The sequence below is a fragment of the Pelophylax lessonae genome (assembly GCF_965119305.1).
Source record: "Pelophylax lessonae genome assembly, chromosome: 8".
NCBI classification, from domain to species: Eukaryota; Metazoa; Chordata; class Amphibia; order Anura; family Ranidae; genus Pelophylax; species Pelophylax lessonae.
In genome coordinates this window covers 237230406-237249196 of record NC_138775.1, presented here as the reverse complement: position 1 = coordinate 237249196, position 18791 = coordinate 237230406, and the positions used below count along the sequence as shown (strand labels likewise).

At 44.0% G+C, this 18791-nt stretch overlaps 1 protein-coding gene across 1 annotated transcript in view; it reads right to left on the bottom strand.

The window, feature by feature from the left end:
* Positions 1-346: 346 nt before the first annotated feature.
* The window catches only part of CDCP2 (CUB domain containing protein 2), a 36328-nt gene continuing 17883 nt past the window's right edge, over positions 347-18791 (bottom strand). Inside the window, exons 5-6 of the mRNA XM_082266199.1 lie at positions 6485-6663; positions 347-692 (exon numbers count right to left, since the gene is read on the bottom strand). Coding sequence (XP_082122325.1) covers positions 378-692; positions 6485-6663 — 494 coding nt within the window. The 3' untranslated portion in view covers positions 347-377. The remainder of the gene's footprint in view (positions 693-6484; positions 6664-18791) is intronic.

Genomic DNA, 18791 nt, shown 5'->3' with positions numbered 1-18791 from the left:
GGGATACTGATTGGAGATAAGCAAATATTTTGGTTTGGAGCTCAAACCAAAGTCTGCTCGTTGAGAACACCCAAGGACTCAGAATTTGCTTCCACAGAATTAAAGCAATGTGCAGGTGCTTTTGATGCCTGCTCTTGGGGACTTTTATCAGTTCAAGTTTGGATTGACTTTCAGTGCTAAGCTGTGAAGAAAACCACGTTATTAGGTAGTCCGCTTTTGAATTTGTCAGGCTTTTCTTTCCAAATACCCAAGATGGACTGTTTCTTCCTTAGCTGTAAAGGCTTAGTTCTTCACTAATAGCATCTTATTCTTCCAGACTTTCCTTCTTTGTAACGATTGTCATAGTGATTATGCTGATACTCATCTGAGGTATATGGTCACAGTAGAACCAACCCCACCACTGCAATGATCATGAGGATTCCAGCCAATATACAGATGCTGATGAAGACCACATCACTGCTATCCTGCCCCCGATCACTGCTCTCTGATGCCTCTGCCTCTGGAAGCTGGGACTGCTCAGTATTCTCCACCAGTCCCTGGAGCTGAGCTGGGTCTGAACCAGACAAGATACGTACAGAGGCTTCTTTCCTCTTGGGTTCACACTGCACCTCGTACTGATGAATGTCCTCCTGAGCACCCAGAGAGAAATCTATATAAAGTGTGCTCACAATGACTGAGGTGTTGTTCCGTTTCTGCAAGAAAAGCAGAGAAACATCACTATCAAAATAGGTTTTATTTACATTGTAAGATAGATCATGGAGCATGCAATCAGATGTTCTTTCTTCATATTAGGGCTAGGGCTGTGCCCTGAAAGAGCTTCTCCAGAAAGGCGGTAAAGTTCACTTTTTTTTTTTCTAAATTCCATCTTCCCTATGAACCAATATACCATTAATGTACTTCTTTTGCAGAAATAAAAAAAGCTTTCTATTTATCCTACACAGCCCTTCTCTCAATGTCCAGCTTGTTGTATAAAAAAACTTCTCCATTATTAAAAACATGCATCGGCAGAGGTTGGTGGGAGCGATCGCCTGGAGTAGGAGGGCAAATGCAGGGTGTGTGTTTATGAGGTCAGCTGGTGAACTCCTTCCTGTGTCTTAGTAGTTTTTGTTGCCTTATGAGTTTATGTGTAATCTCCATTACTGTGGCCTGAGGAGGAGTTATTAGAGACTGTATATAGATGGGTGTAAATATATATGTACCAGATATTGAGTTTTGATCTTACATTGAGTTGACATATAATTGATAATCATATAAAGTTGTGTGACTTCAGTCTGCAGGCAATAGTAACTTGATTAACAAGTCCATTTGAAATGCCAGTTCAATTTGCACTAGAAAACAAACTGATATGCAGAATAGTACCATCCTGTACTTACGTTCCTGTTAGCCAGACATTACGGGGCCAGAAAATAATTGACAAATCGTCCATGACAGGTCATTCCTTTATCTCACCCTCTAATTCAAAGACTCAATCTTTAGATATGCAATGAAGGTGATCGTCGGTTCAGGGATGGGCAATTTGCCCAATCCTGAATAATATACGCCCAAAGGGAGGAGAAGGGTAAGATTGCTACACCAATCAGAATGGCTCTGAGCAAGGCGAGATGGGTCTATATTAATATAGGTGAGGAGAGAGACCACTCTCTTGCAAGCAGACTAGGATGAAGCTACTGGGGATGGTAAATATAGACTATACCTCTCACACTTAGAATGTATACATGCCTTTTCTCTTTAGTGTTTGAATACACATGGCAGGCACCATGCCTGAAGTGAAAAGGTAACTTAACTCCATGCTCAATACGTACATGGTATTGTAAATAGGGCTATTGTGGGTGATTTGTAAATAACATTGAAAGCCAAGGGATCTGTACTAACAATGTGTTGTAAATAATGTTTAGTGTGTAATTTGTGTGTGTATATATATATATATATATATATATATATATATATATGTATATATATATATATATTATGTAACCCTTTCAATAAATGTGTATTGCTGATTGAACTACCTCTTTTGTGTAACGATTTCTCTGGATCTTGATGTGTATAGGTGCTTGCTACTACAATAATTGGGGTGTATGCACAGGTACACAGAACAAAAGGCAACATTTTCATGTCCCAAGGTCCATCCAGGAAATAATGGGGAAGCTTTTTTTGTACAACAAGCTGGACACTGAGGTAAGTGCTGTGTAGGATAAATAGAAAATTTTTTTATTTCTGCAAAAGAAGTACATTACCAGGTTCCGGACTGCCCGCTGCACATTTACTGCGGCAGGCTGGTCCTCCTGTGCCAACTGATGTAGCCCTACGTCAGTAGCGTGCTTGGCACAAGGCAACGGGGATGCCGATGCACGGGGCCGGCAGCCGCGATCACTTCCCGCTGAGAGAGAAGAACTGTCTGAAATGATCAGAGTGCCTGTGATCCTTCTACATAGAATCACAGGTCTCTATGGTCATTTCACAAGCCCCTCCCCCACAGTTAGTAAACACTCCCCTAGGCTCACATTTAACCCTTTGATCACCCAATAGGTTAACCCCTTCCCTGCCAGTGTCATTACTACAGTAACCATGCATATAATTACTGTAGTAATGTCACTGGTCCCCCCAAAAGTGTCAAAAATGTCAGTTAGGTGTCTGATCTGTCTGCCGCAATGTCGCAGTCCAGCTAAAAATCACAGATCGCCATTACTAGTAAAAAAATAAATAAAAATGATGAATATTACCCCTAGTTTGTAGACGCGATAACTTTTGCGCAAATCAATCAAAATACGCTTATTGCGGTTTTTTTTTTTTTTTTGCTTTTTTTTTTTTTTTTGTACCAAAAGTATGTAGCAGAATACAAATAGGCCTAAAAGGATGAAAACATTTTCATTTTTTTTTTTTTTTTTTTTTTGTGGGAATGTTATACAACAGAATGTGAAAAAAATATATATTTTTTTCAGAATTGTCGCTCTTTTTTTGTTTATAGCGCAAAAAATAAAAATCGCACAGGTGATCAAATACCACCAATAGAAAGCTCTATTTGTGGGAAAAAAAGGACATCAATTTTATTTCAGTACAGTGTCGCACGACCACGCAATTTTCTGTTGAAATAACGCAATGCTGAATTCCAAAAAATGGCCTGGTCATTAAGGGGGCAAATCCTTCCAGTCCAAAAGTGGTTAACGGTATATTGTTACATAGGGAAGATAGAATAAAAAAAAAAAACAAAAAACAAAGGTGAACTTGGCCTTTAGACTCCATTCACACCTGGGCGTTTTCAGCTCCAAAAACGCTCAAAAGAAACACTTCCAAAACGCCCAACAAGTAAAACCCCATTCATTTAAATGGCCCCTGTTCACATCTGAGCGTTTTGCAAAACGCCTGTAGCTGAAAAAAGTACACGAGCTTCTTTTTGGGCTGATTACCAGCGTTTTTGATAGATGTCAATGAAAAACGCCTGAAAAAATCGCGGTAAAAAACGCTACGCTCAAGTGTGAATGCAGCCTTAAAGCCTAAATTCTGCCAAAATGTATTTAGTGGTTGTGAGCAAAGTGGAGAAGGTTAGAATGTCTGTTGGATTAAAGCTGGATACACACTATACAACTTTTGTTGGTAGATTTCCTTTAGATTTACTTTCAACTATGTAGTATAATGGGCCATACACAATATACACTAATATATATAATTTAGATTTACCAAAACAATATAATATGAGGTCAAATCTAAACACTTTCAATGTGTATGCAATCAGGACGGCCCTTGCACTACATAGTTGAAGGTAAATCTAAAGGAAATCTAACAACAAAAGTTGTATAGTGTGTATCCAGCTTAGGGGCCTGGCTGATTGCATACAACTTGAAAGTGTTTAGGTTTCACCTCGTATTATATGGTTTTGGTGAATCTAAAGGAAAAAAATCTAAAGAAAATTGTATAGTGTGTATCCAGCTTTAGCCTTCCTGTCCCTGTGACAACATTAGAAGAAATGTGAGGAATGTGGGTCACCAGGCCATAAATATTCAGGCAGCAATTAACACCTTACAGAAGATCTTCTCTTTATATACTCTACTAGAATGTTTTTGTTGATATCGCTGACCACATTGGAGAGATTTCTAATCACCGTCTTTCTGATCCCAGGTGTGATGAGAACCTTCGCTAGTAGGGACACACAGAAAATAGGTTCTAAACACCTAAACATTTAAAAACACACTTTTGGCTGGATTTTGACTTTCAAAAGTAAAAGCTCTATATTGAAGAAATTCACATGTTAAAGTGGTTATAAACCTCAGACATGAAATATGAACAAAGCACTCCCTCTATAGTGTGTACTGGTCTCAATTAAGAGCACTAGGTGTCACTTTTGCCTGCTACTTTTTTCCTATGCTATCAGCATGAACCACTTCTGACAAGTTTTCCTGACACCAATAGAAAAATGGTGACAGGAGAAGGATCTCCAGCTGATTGACAGTCTCAGCTCTGTTCCTCTGTGCTGTGTGAAGGGGGGTTTGTAACTTTCCTCCATTCGGCTGTCAGACCTCTCCTTACTGAGCGCTGCAGAGTGTAACTTCCCCCTTTTTTCTGACAGCTCAGACAAGCTTTATAAATTCTGGACTTTGAATGGAGGTAAAAAAGAGAATGCTGCAGAAAAACCAGTACAACTTATGTAGGAGGATTTGTTTAATCTCTGTGTATCACTTGAGGCCAGTTACTTTACTGGGTGTATGTACAGGTTTACAGACAGTTTAACTTTTTTACTTTTTCTTTATTAAGTAAGGCTCCTTTCACTTGGTCCGCTGTCCGGTGCGGACCGTTCTCTGCTCAGTGGGGATCGATCTGCCGATCCCCGCTGAGCAGGCAGATGACAGCTCCGTCCCCGCACTGTGTGCGGAGAGGGAGGTGTCAGAGCCCCGCTGCTCTCTATTTATTTATTTCAGGTACTTATATAGCACTGTCAATTTACGCAGCGCTTTACATATACATTACACATTCACATCAGTCCCTGCCCTCAAGGAGCTTACAATCTAAGGTCCCTAACTCACATTCATACATACATAGTAGGGCCAATTTTATACAGGGTCCAATTAACCTACCAGCATGTCTTTGGAGTGTGGGAGGAAACCGGAGTACCCGGAGGAAACCCACACAGGCACAGGGAGAACATGCAAACTCCAGGCAGGTAGTGTCGTGGCTGGGATTCGAACCAGTGACCCTCTTGCTGCTAGGTGAAAGTGCTAACCACTACACCACTGTGCCGGACTCTATGCGGGAATCGGATAAGAGCGGACCGCCTGTCCGCTCTCATCCGATCCCCTGGGCGGATGGAAAATAGGATTTCCATCGGTCCGGATTTCACGGACAGGATCGGATGCGGATGGTAGTGGGTGTCAGTGGACATGTCTCCGCTGATATCTGCTGCCCCATAGGGATGCATGGAGGATCCGATCAGATACGCCTAAAAAACTGACAGGCGGATCTGATCGGATCGTTCGTGTGAAAGGGGCCTAAGTCTGTACTTCGAGAAACATTGTTTTTTCTTACCTACAGTACTTCTGATAATACTAACCCTGCTTGGATATTATATTACTCCTCTGATCTCAGATCTGAGTTATTAACTTGGAGCTTACTTCAGGTCAGTTATTCATACATTTTCCATACCATTAGACCAGCATAACAGCCAGGAAACTAGAATTTTCAGGATTATGTCAGCCCCATTTACATCTATGGATATAGGGTTCCATTAACTTCATGGACCTCTCTTAAGCTGGATACACACTATCCAACTTTTTTGGTTAGATTTCCTTCAGATTTACCTTTTCCATGTAGTGCAAGGGCCTGCCAGATTGCATACAAATTGAAAGTGTTTAGGTTTGACCTCCTATTATATGGTTTTGGTGAATCTAAAGGAAAAAGTCTTCAGAAAATCTTATAGTGTGTATGGCCCATAAGTCCCCTTTCATACTGATGGACTGTCTAGGTCTGCCTGTCAGTTTTTCAGGTGGACCGGATCAAACCCTCCATGCTCTCAGTTAAGCGGCGGATGTCAGCAGACACTTGTCCCACCTCCCAGCATCTGATCCAATCCCGTCTGCTAAAAACAGACAGATGGTGGATCCATCCAGCGGATCAGATCACAATCGAATGGAAATGGACTGGCCGTCCGTTTCCATCCGACAGCCCCAAAGAGGGGAGCAGGCTGTGTCTGTGTCTGGTCATCACCAGCAGACCGGACACGGACCTGTCATCCACCTGTCATCAGCGGAGAGATCCCCTGCTAAGCGGACACATCCACTGCCGGCGTCTTCCCCATGTGAAAGGGGCTTTAGGGATTGTATTGCAGTCCAGGCTTGCTCCTTTTGCTGGGTTTTTAGAGGAGTCTACAGAATTCATTTAGTCCATCACACATAGGCTATATGGGTTAGCAAGGAAGTCCTACCACTGGTACATACAGGAATGTACCTCCTGCTTTATGATATCCACAACGGTGCATAGCTAGTCCACTGCTTACCTTTGGTCCTGTCCCACACGTATCAAAGCGGGCATAGATCTTGAAGTTACTGCCAGAGAGTTGGGCAGCACAGGCTGGTGTACCCAGGTAGATGTGGTTCCTCTCCAGCTGAGGGACAGACTGGCTCGGAATCTGGATGTTGAAGTCTGTACGGGTGCAGCTGACATTAACTGGGACAACTGATCAGAAAGAAAAAAAAAAAAGGTCAATGTACACCCCTTCTAAATGAGCCACTAATCATAAAATTACCATTTCAGGGCAGAAGGGAACAGTTCCTTGTTCCTATGGAGGAGAGGGAGCTCTGGGCTAGCCATCAAATTGTATTGCAAATCTGTATTTAAAGTGTATGTGAACCCTATGAGTTAAGGCCCGTACACACGTGCAGATTGTCGGCCGAAAAGATTCGGCCGACGAGCGATCGGCCGATTTTCGGCTTGTTAGTATGATGCTTCCGACAGCGCACTTTCGGCCGAACAGAATCGGGTGTGCAAGCATTAACATTTTTGTATGCCGACACCAGAACGGCCGATTGTTCGCCAGTCAGTACAGATTTCGGCCGACAGACAGCAGATTTGCAAGACTGGGCATGCTCAGAAAATAAAAAACACAGGGAAAGTTAACCATCACATGACATCACTTCTGCAGTCGGCTGTTGTTGGCGGACAAAATTCGTGTGCAGTCTTTTGCACTTTTCAGCGGACACGACAGCCCGGGGACAAAAGACGGCTGATCGTTCGGCCGACGATCGGTACGTGTGTACGGGGCTTAAGGCTGTAATGGCCGAAACATGTCAGCATTGATCCTGTGTGTATGATGTAGCCAAATAAAGGATAATACCAAGTTATCGAGTTGCCAGCTAATTTCTGCTTTATATGTGAACCCTCACCTTGCAAACAACCCAATAGTTTAAAATAGAAATGAAAGGCAAAACATTTGTGAATATATATAAAAACATTATAAATACCTTTTTTTTTTTTAAAGTGATCACATAATCTATGTTTTCGGCTGCATAAGGAGTTTAGAAAGCTGTGGGAATAGCTGTGCAGGGGGGGGGCATGTCAGCCCAATCATTGGACAAGCGGGCTGTTCTCCAAGCACAGCCAGAAAACTGACCACCCTGGGATAGATTTGTTGTCATGCCCAGTGTGGTCAGTTTAAAATAGGAGAGCAGGGGGACAGGCAGGATCACAGAATATTTCACACAAAGGAAGCAATACAAATAGAACAGGATTCCTTTTAACACAAGTGCATGGTACAGCAGGCAAATATCAGGAATATAAAATGTTGGGGTAACGTATTCTTTAAAGCTAAATTTGCAAAAAAATGCAGCTCTGTATTCATTTATGAATAATTCAGTTTATTTTTTTTTTCAATGCAAACAGTGTAAGTCCCTGAATTTGACTTGGGATCGACCTCACGCAATCCCCTGTACAGCAGAGTTCAGACTCAGTAATGGATTGGCAACATTAGACGAAAATTGTGTGAGACACATACAAATGTGTGGCTGGATATGGCCCTTTGCTTGCCTTTATCAGGCCCTTGGGGCACCATGCCATCCACTAACACCAATGATCAGTTACCATACCTCCCACAGATGCCAATGATGGGGTTCCATTCCTCCCACGGACGCCAATGATGGGGTTCCATTTCTCCCACAGGTGCCAATGATGGGGTACCATTCCTCCCACAGATGCCAATGAAGGGGTACCATTCCTCCCACAGACTCCAATGATGGGGTACCATTCCTCCCACAGATGCCAATTATGGGGTTCCATTCCTCCCACAGACACCAATGATGGGGTTCAATTCCTCCCACAGACACCAATGAGGGGGTTCCATTCCTCCCACAGACGCCAATGATGGGGTTCTATTCCTCCCACAGACGCCAATGATGGGGTTCTATTCCTCCCACAGACGCCAATGATGGGGTTCCATTCCTCCCACAGACGCCAATGATGGGGTTCCATTCCTCCCACAGACGCCAATGATGGGGTTCCATTCCTCCCACAGACACAAATGATGGGGTTCTATTCCTCCCACAGACGCCAATGATGAGGTTCCATTCGTCCCACAGACACCAATGATGGGGTTCCATTCCTCCAACAGACGCCAATGATGGGATTTCATTCCTCCCACGGACACCAATGATGGGGTTCCATTCCTCCCACAGACACCAATGATGGGGTTCCATTCCTACCTTGAATACCAACAATGGGCCACCATTCCTTCTTATGATACCAACAATAGGGCACTATTCCTCCCACCAAAACCAATGATGGGACACGGCGATTGATGCAATTTTCCTGTTTCCTGGCACCAGCATGGCAGCATACATGTGGTAGTATGCTGCCATAGATTGGCACCAAGAAAGGTAAATTACGGTAAGTATTTGATTCAATTTTCCTGTTTCCTGACACCAGCATATATGTGGTGGTATTTGATACAATTTTCCACTTGTATTGTTGTTTGTGTGTACTGGGGACATTTCTTCCATTTTCTGACACCGGTCACCATAACAGGAAATGAACGGAGATCTCTTTACATGGACACAGACAGCAAAAAAAATCTGATGGAGGTTCCAACTTTTCCCAACACTATACAAAACTAAAGAAAATGTTATGATTAGACTGATACGGATATGATATGAAAGTCACCGTGAAAGGAAAATCAGTAGAAGACAGCAAATTGAAGCATCTCAAACTGAACTTACACGAAAGTTGAAAATACCTGAAAATGCCGCATTTACCTGTCCACATCAAGTAGCATATAAATCATAAGGTACATAAGGTCATTGGATGCCACTGGAATGACAATTGTTCCTCTGGAAATCAGAAACCGGTTTGTCAGTAATATGGCTTCTACTCTCCACTTGTAAACTACAACCTTGCTAAGCTCAGGTGACAGGTACCCTTTTATAATAAAACCTCGGCAAGGGTTAATTCACAATGCCAGCATTATTTTTGCAAGTAACAACATTGCGGCTGAGTCTGTAATTCTTCTAGTAAATCAATAAGAGATGAGGAAGGCTTCTTATACCCAGTACATTAGAAAACCATTAAGAGGTTTTCCTATATACAAAAAGAGCATTACAGCAAGTGAGGGCGAAACTGAATCCCCTGGCCAAGCCAGACGGATTGTAAATCACTGGAAATTGCATTTCCTTTGCTTTCCTGCTTCCTTATTTAGGACCTCTCATGTCTCGGAATAATTTAATTGCACCAAGTCTCATAACTTGTGTCTGAAATCAGCACTAGAGGCTGGAGAGGACACATCCCTCTGCTGCCTTATATAAGTGGAACACCATTAATACAGTGCTTGTCAGCTGCTGCTTATCTCTGCGTAATTCATGTCAAGGAACTTGGCAATGACCTGGCGTATTTACTATGTTCATTAGCACTTTACTGAAATGTTTTGGGATGTTTAAACCTAAACTACACTTAAATTCCAACTCGGGGCAACTAAAAGTATTAGCCCTTTGCGTGTCTGCACTGGACTAGGAGGCACAGTCACCTTACCAAATGGGCACGCTGGGCAGTTGCCTGGGGGGCCCCACCTGCCCAGGGACCCAGCCAAGCATTAGTCCCGATTCCCGTGTGTATCTCGCCGCCAAACTTAGCAGGTGGCAAGCGCCTGTCGGCCCTGCGCTGCTGTCAGGCCACTTGGGCCGTGGAGGGGGAGCCCACAACTGCAGGAATGCCTGTCCGTCTCTATGGGAACAGGCACATACAGGACAGTCGAGTCGGACTCCCATCCGTGTGTGCTCACCAGACCCAGCCGCTGAACTTGGAAGCTGTCATTAGCAGTGGCGGCCGGTGTCTTAGGTGGCGCAGGGGCGCCGCCCCCCTATCCATGCATCCGGCCCCCTAATCTACATGCAGGGGCGCCAGACGCATGGTGTTCAATGGGGTTTTTTTTTTTTTCTGAAGCACGTGATTAGAGCCAGAGGCTCTAATAGGCTTCAGAAAAGGGTGGACCCGGGGTGCAGAGCAGTGCGCCCCGAGCCCACCCATTGTGTGACAATAGTGAATGAAAATTCGCTATTGTCACACGGATCCTCCTCCTGGCCAATCAGGAAACGGGTCTCAGGCGAACGTTTGCCATTGGCCGAGGAGGAGGAGGACTCGGGAGACGCGCAGGACTGAATAGAAGCCGCCGCCGGATCAGGTAAGTGCTGGTCTCTCTGCACACTGTGGCACTGTGCATTGATTGGGAGCGCACTGTGCATTGATGGGGGGCACACTGTGGCACACTGTGGCACTCTGCATTGATGTGGGCACGCTGTGGCACTGTGCATTAATGGGGGGCACACTGTGGCACTGTGCATTGATGGGGGGCACACTGTGGCACTGTGCATTGATGGGGGCACACTGTGGCACTCTGCATTGATGGGGGGCACGCTGTGGCACTCTGCATTGATGGGGGGCACGCTGTGGCACTCTGCATTGATGGGGGCACGCTGTGGCACTCTGTATTGATTGGGGGCACGCTGTGGCACTCTGTATTGATTGGGGGCACGCTGTGGCACTCTGCATTGATTGGGGGCTTGCTGGTCACTCATGTTTCTGTTTGCGCCCCCCCAAAAATTTTGAGCACCAGCCACCACTGGTCATTAGCCTGGTACTGCTGTAGCAATAAATATGGGCTTATCGATCATTTACATTTTTACTCTCGTGGGTGATTGTGTAGGCAGGGCCCCAGTGCACTGAATTGCCCGGGGCCCTTTAATGCTCTGAAGATGGCACTGCTAGGAGGAAGAAGGTTTACTTACCATGTCCTCTATTCCTACCCACAGCTAGAACAGTCCCTGCCACTTTTTTCTCCCCCATGCGCCAACGTTTTAAGGTCCTGATGTCATCAAGATCTAAGCAGGGTCCATAGCCCTGCTTTGGACGTGATGACGCCAAGGGACAGTCCACTGCTAGAGCGCAAGGGAACTCCATCATTTAAAGTGGTTGTAAACCTCAGACAATACATATGAATAAAGCATATCCTTCTATGGTGTGTACTTTTTCCAATTAAGAGCACTAAGTGTCATTTCTGTCTGCTGCTTCGTTTCTTTGCTATCAGCATGAATCACTTCTGACAGGTTTTGCTGACACCAAGAGCAAAAAGGTGTCAGGGGAGGCACCTCCAGCTGATTGACAGGCTCAGCTCTGTTCCTGTGTGCTGTGTGAAGGGGTGTGTTTTCCTTCCTTCCAATCAGCTCTCAGAGCTCTTCTCACCTTTTTTTATGAACTCTCAGACAAGCTTATAACTTCAGCACTTTGAACAGATGTAGAGAAGAGAAGACTGCAAATAAACAGGTACAACTTATGTAGGAGGATTTGTTTGATCCCTTTGTATCACCTGATATGTGTAAGGGTTTACAACCACTTTAAGCAAAACCGCTTCTCCTCTCCCCTAGACAAATGAGCAGTGCAGGAACAGCCCCACTGCATGGAATAATTTAAAATTTTCCGATCGGCTCAGATTGCCGCCTAACACCCGCGATCGCTCCCCGCTGAGAGAGAACAACGGTCAGCTATTGTAAACACAGCTGACCTTTCTTCTCCCTGGAATGATCATAGAGCCCATGTGATCATTTCACAAGCCACGCCCCCCACAGTTAGAATCACTCTCCTAGGTACACATTTAACCCCTTGATCACCAACAGTGTTAACCCCTTCCCTGCCAGTGTCATTATTACAGTAACAGTGCATATGTTTAGCACTGATTACTGTAGTAATGTCACTGATCCCCCCAAAAGGGTAAAAAATGTCAGTTAGGGGACCGATCTGTCCGCCGCAATGTCGCAGTCCCGCTAAAAATTGCAGAACGCTGCCATTACTGGTAAAAAAATAAAATAAAAATGACATAAATCTTTTGCGCAAACCAATCAAAATAAGCTTATTGCGATTTTTTTTTTTACCAAAAATATGTAGCAGAAAACAAATTGGCCTGAAATGTTAAAAAAAAAATGACATTTTTTTTTTTTTGGAGAATGTTATATAGCAGAAAGTGAAAATATTGTTTTTTTTTCCAGAATTGTTGCTCTTTTTTTGTTTATAGCGCAAAAAAATAAAAATTGCAGAGCTGATCAAATGCCACCAAAAGAAAGCTCTATTTGTGGGGAAAAAAGGACATAAATTTTATTTAGGTACAGCATCGCACGACGTGCAATTGTCCGTTAAAGTAACGCAGTGCCGAATCGCAAAATATGGCCTGGTCATTAAGGGGGAAAATCTTCCGGTCCAGAAATGGTTGAAAAGAAAATCTAAATCTTACTTCCATTTCTTGCCTTCTCCATCCATTGTGTACCCCCAACACAAACTACAGATCAGCAGCCAGCTGAGTCTAAAATGGCATTGCCCATGCTGGGTTATTTTGGGGTTCAATCCTTCAATGGGTACAGCATATGTTCAGCATCAGCATAATTCTTTACTGTTCATTCACACAATTTTTTATTATTATACAGGATTTATATAGCGCCAACAGTTTGCGCAGCGCTTTACAATGCAAGTGAATGAGTCTGCACATGTATTGAAAACAATGCACTCCCTATGCGGCTGATCTCATAAGTTGTTAGAGAAAAATAAAGTACTGCTGCGGGTATAAAGTGCAGGCACGTGAAGGTGCACATACCTGTTGCAGTTCCTAAAAACATCCTGTCATGGCTAAAGCTTCAGCACTTCTTTATAGTGCCTAAAGTGTACCTGTGCCCAGACAATGGAAATTACCGCTTAAGACCAGGTGTGCGTTTACAGTATATATGGCAGCATTATGGTGGGCTATGATACCAGGTTGCCACATGAACTGTAACCCACGATAAATGCTTGAGGCTCCTTGCTTAGGTTATCAAAGTCTGATTAATTGGATGCTGCTACCTAGTGAGAGGCAAGGCTGAGGAGAAGTCCACCAGACCCAAAGCACACTGCAGCAATAGAAAGTGTTAGCCATATCGCTGCACACCTCACCCGGCCTGAGTGGTTAGCAGGTAAAAGCAGCCTAAGCTCAATTCATCTGAGCCACGTCCCCAACATGTTTCATCATGGAGATCATGATTTACAGTATGTTCTCGATGTAGGCAGGTGCAGTCTGCTATCCCCTCTGCAGGTGGCGCTCAATTGCAGCGGGAATGCAGAGGGAAAGGAAGTCATGGGGAATAAGGTTCCGCTAAGGTTTACTGAATCACTGGGGTAGCGATCCATATAGGGGCTGGCAGCCCATGTCACATGGGTGGCCATCTTAGGTGTGGCAGAATCTATTTAAGACCCTGCCCCAGGGGCGTAACTACAGGGGTTGCAGGGGTTGCAATCGCTACCGGGCCCCATGCTCCAGGGGGCCCGGTAGCAAACCAGTGGGTGAACTTCCAGGATCGCAAAGGTTACACTTGCGACCGGACCCTGGCATTTCACCACTGTGGGGAGGCCCCAAGATTGCAGGAAGGGGGCCCACTGCAGAACTTGTGAAAGAATCCTGCTGCGGGACTGTAATAAAAGGCCATGCAACGAGTGTAAAGAGCCCCAGGATTAGTGGGAAGAGCCCTGGGCTTGAAGGTAAGGGCCCCGGCCCGGGGTCTGGGGGGCCCTTCATGGTTTCTTGCATCAGGGCCCTGAAGGTTCTAGTTACGCCTCTGCCCTGCCCCCTAGGTTTGACGTGCTTATTGGAGTGGGTAGAGTAGGGAAAGGTACCCTCTCTGTGAGGGGAAGTACTAGCAATTGGAAAAGGTTCGTGATGAGGAGGGAAAGCTTAGGGTTGCATCTTTCTGGATACCTAAATGATTTGGCATGAGATAGCCAGGCTGCAATCTGTCCCCTCTCAACAGAGGCTGGAACCTACTTTTTCATGTTATTGGAACTGTGAGTGTGCCCAGCTGGATAACTTTCCCACTGGGTTTGTTGTGAACTGTTGCTGAGTTACTTCAATAAAAGTTTTCCATTGCACTTGACTGTGTGAATTATTGCCACCGCACCCTGCTACACCCCACCTACATGAAGATCATGTTCTCCATGATTAATCCTCGGGGGTGGGGCCAAACATGTTGGGGATGTGGCCTGGATAAGTTGAGGCTGCTTATACCTGCTAACCACTCAGGCCGGGTGAGGTGTGCGGCGACTGGGCAATCTCTTTCTATTTCTGTAGCCTGCCACATGCACTAGTCAGCCATAACTTTGTGACCACTGACAATGAATAACATTGATTATCTTGTTACAATGGCATCTGAAAGTCAGTGGTATATATTAGGCAGCAAATAAACATGTTGTCCCTGAAGTTGATGTGTTGATAGCAGAAAAAATAGGCCTCACAGTTTGTTGCGTATGGGGCTGCATAGCTGCAGACTGGTCATGCTGGCCATGCTGACCCATGTCCACAGCCAAAAGTGCCTGCAATGGTAATGTGAGCATCAGAACTGGACCACAAAGCAATAGAAGAAGGTGGCCTGGTCTGATGAATCACTTTTTCTTTTACATCATGTGGATGGCCAGGTGCGTGTGTGTCGCTTACCTGGGGAAGAGATGGCACCAGGATGCAGTATGAGAAAGCAAGCCGGCAGAGGCAGTGTGGTGTTTTGTGCAATATTCTGCTGGGAAACCTTGGATCCTGCCATTCATGTGGATGTTACTTGACATGTACAACCTACCTAAAGATTGTTGCTGACCACGTACACCCCTTCATGAAAACAGTATTCCCTGATGGCAGTGGCCTCTTTCAGCAAGATAATGTGCCCTGCCACACTGCAAAAATGGTTCCAGAATGGTTTGAGGAACACAACAACGAGTTGGAGGTGTTTACTTGGCCTCCAAATTCTCCAGATCTCAATCCAATCAGGCATCTGTGGGATGTGCTGGAAAAATAAGTCTGATTTCTGGAGGCCCCACTTCGCAACTTACAGGACTTAAAGCAGGCATGTCCAAAGTCCAGGCCGCTTTAATACGGCCCCACAGATAATTTGGAAAAATCTATTGTTGTGGCCCCTGTGAATCCCAGAGCGCTGCTCAGGACCACTGGGATCTCCGGATCTTTCAACACCCATGTTACTTGTGAATACACTAAATGTTAACATCCACCGCCCATCCCCACCAGCTTTATATCCCTTGCTCAATATGGACTCAGACTTCTTAAGGCCCGTACACACAATACTAAAAATCGGAAGTAAAATTTCGTCCGACGAACGATCTGCCGATTTTCGGATTGTTAGCATAGTGCTTTCAACAGCCGATAACAAATTTTCGGACGACAAAATCTGGATGTGCAGGCTATAAAATTTTTATTGTATGTCAACACAACGTCCGATTTTCCTTTAATTAGTACAGTTATCGTCCGAAAAAAATCGTAAGAGCAAGGCATGCTCAGAAACGAAAGAACGAAACGAAAGAACACATACAAAACAATTCAACACATGAGATCACTTCTGAATTTGAATTCTATCGTACGGAATTCTCGTATGAACGTAACCTCTTCACTTTCGATATGAGACTAGCATGCAACAAAAATCAGGCGCAAGATTGTTCGCTAATCTGATCCTGTGTACGAGGCTTTAGCCTTATAATGGAGCACTAAAAAACACAAATAAATTTGGCGCTAGTATGACAGGACCAGCGCTCTCTCCATGATAACTGGCATAACACCTGTTTAGATTTGTCATCCATGTGACGAAATGAAAAGTATGCCGTTTGCAATAAACTTTGCATAAAATAGTTAATTTGCATTTAATTTTAATGGTCCAAAGAATGTCAGGCAAAATGGTCGGCCCTCACGCATGTTCACTTCATCAAATCTGGCCCTCTTTGAAAAAAGTTTGGACACCCCTGACTTAAAGGATCTGCTACTGACTGCTTGGTGCCAAATACCACAGCATACCTTTAGAGGTCTAGGGGTATCCATGTCTTGATGGGTCAGGACTATTTTAGTGGCAAAAGGAGGACCCACTAAATATTAGGTGGGTGGTCATTAAGTTATGGCTGATTTGTGTATATGAATACAGCTGGCATCGTTGTTTTGTGCTGGGAGTGCGCTCCTTCGGCGCTTCCAGCACAGAGACAGTGCTGTCACCAATAGCTCACGGTCACTGTTTGACTGGGAGCTGGGAACAGGCTCCTGATAATGTGATCACCGTGACAGCCAATTACAGCGATCACATGAAGCCCACTTCTGAAACTTGGCATTAAAGCAGTAGTAAACCGCTTTTTTGTTTTCAAACCCTGTAAGACAATTGCATAATGCACTAGTATGCATTGCATACCAGCACATTATGAAATACTCACCATAGAACAAAGCCTTCCAGCAGTGCAGTGTCACCGTTAAATGCCCTTCCATCTTCGCCCGGTCTTCCTTCCAAGTTGGCGTCCTCTGGCTGTCTGACTGGCTGTGCCGCAATGACGTCACTCCCGCGCATGCATGCAGGAGTCACTGACCGCGGCACTGAGCTCTATAGGGATGGCGCGGGTATGCCCTCCCTTCAGTGCCCATGCACCGGTGACATCACTGACTGCATGCAGTATAAATATCTTCTAAACAGTGAAAATTTAGGAGATATTTAAAGTACATACAGTACAGGTAAGCCTTATTATAGGCTTACCTGTAGGTACAAGTTTACAAAAAGTGTTTACTTCCACTTTAAGGACCCACTGGCTGGGAGCGGTTAAACTACTTACATGTTTTAACAACTATTTAAAGAACTTTACAGCAAGCCATGCTTGACCTCTCTATCTGAATTTAGTGTGAAAGTATTCATTATCAAAGATCACAAAACTCTAAAGTGAGTTTCAAACAGCTTAGAAACATCTGCTTTGTGTTTACATTGCAGGGCTGGCAAGCCTGCCAAGATCTGCTCCCAGGGAAAATCACTATGCCTCTTTTGTGAACTTTGAAATTCATTTCTCCATATTGCTTATAGATACAGAGATGAATTGTTTTGCTTTAAAGTGACTGTTGTTCAGAATATGTAAATACTTTAGTGTGTATTATCTGGGCACAGTTTTATTCTAAGCATGCATACCTTTTCCAGCCACCTGCACATTCCTATTGGCCAGAGAGCCCTTCCATCATAGTGAAGGGCCAATAAGATTGTATAGAAGAGAAGCTTAGTGGTAAGCTCTTAAACTGCTCAGTATGGGAGTTATAAAACAACTTGAAATTCCACCATGACAGGGTTTGGGAGGCTACTGCAAGTGTGTGTAGGCACCTCTTGCTAGACAATAGTTTGACTTCCTAGGACAAATTCTTTAAACATACTGTACATGCACAGTGTAATACCTATGGATATTTAAAGGGTAACTCCACTTTTGTTGAGGAAAAAAACATTCCCTTCCGGGTGATCTGTGTACATTACAAGGATTTTAACAAACTTTGTTGCAGATTCCTACCTTTTGTTATTCTGAAGAAATTATTGTTTGTTCCTCTGTGCCGGGTGGGTCAAATGGGAGTGGTTTCATAATTATCTATCAGCTGTGCACCTGCAGGGCTCTAATGAGGAAAGCTGTTGGGCCTGCATCCCTTTAGGCATGTTCCTATTGGGAGTATCTAGGCAGTATCTAGAGTATCAAGGGATGCCAGAAATCTGACTTGTATTTTAGGCAGACTTCTGGGAAAATCAGCGAGCCAATCACACAAGCAGGAAATTATGTTTCTGGGGTGTCGTCAGTACACATTCTGTGTACAGAACAGCTCCAGGTAGCCATATTAAATTGCAGTTATAGAAAATTACAACAGCTGCAGATTGAAAAGGAAAGGAAATTTTAATAACATTCAATTACAATATGATTTGTGTCATAATTGTATACACTATATTGTTTTTTTTCTTTATTTTCTGATTTTTTTCCCCCACAAAAGTGGAGTCACCCTTTAAACCATGATCATTTAACAGAAAGGTAATACAGCATTTGGATCTTCCAATCATCATGTCATGTCTATGACTAGCCCTGTAATGAGTTGTGACATTAATACAGGATATGGACCTGTACCAAAGTTATTATATGGTCACTTCAGTCTCTGGGCTTCCTCTACGTACCTGTGTCAGGAAAAATAATACATACTAATTTATATGATAACCATCGAGAAGTGGTGCCTGCACTGAGTATGGCTTTACTTTATTGCAAATTATTTGCAATATTCTCTTGCTGTCTGGATAAACCATTAAACTGCCAGACAGTAGAGGGCCCCTTGTGTTCCTGGGCCCTATGGATATTACACAGTTTCTTGCGGCCATAATATGCATGACTTATTAATAAGGCTAACGGAAGAATCGCCTTTGCTGCTCATTAACAAATCATAATAATCCTTTCACCTGTCTGCCCTGGGAAATAGAAACTCTGCAGTGAGTAACTTT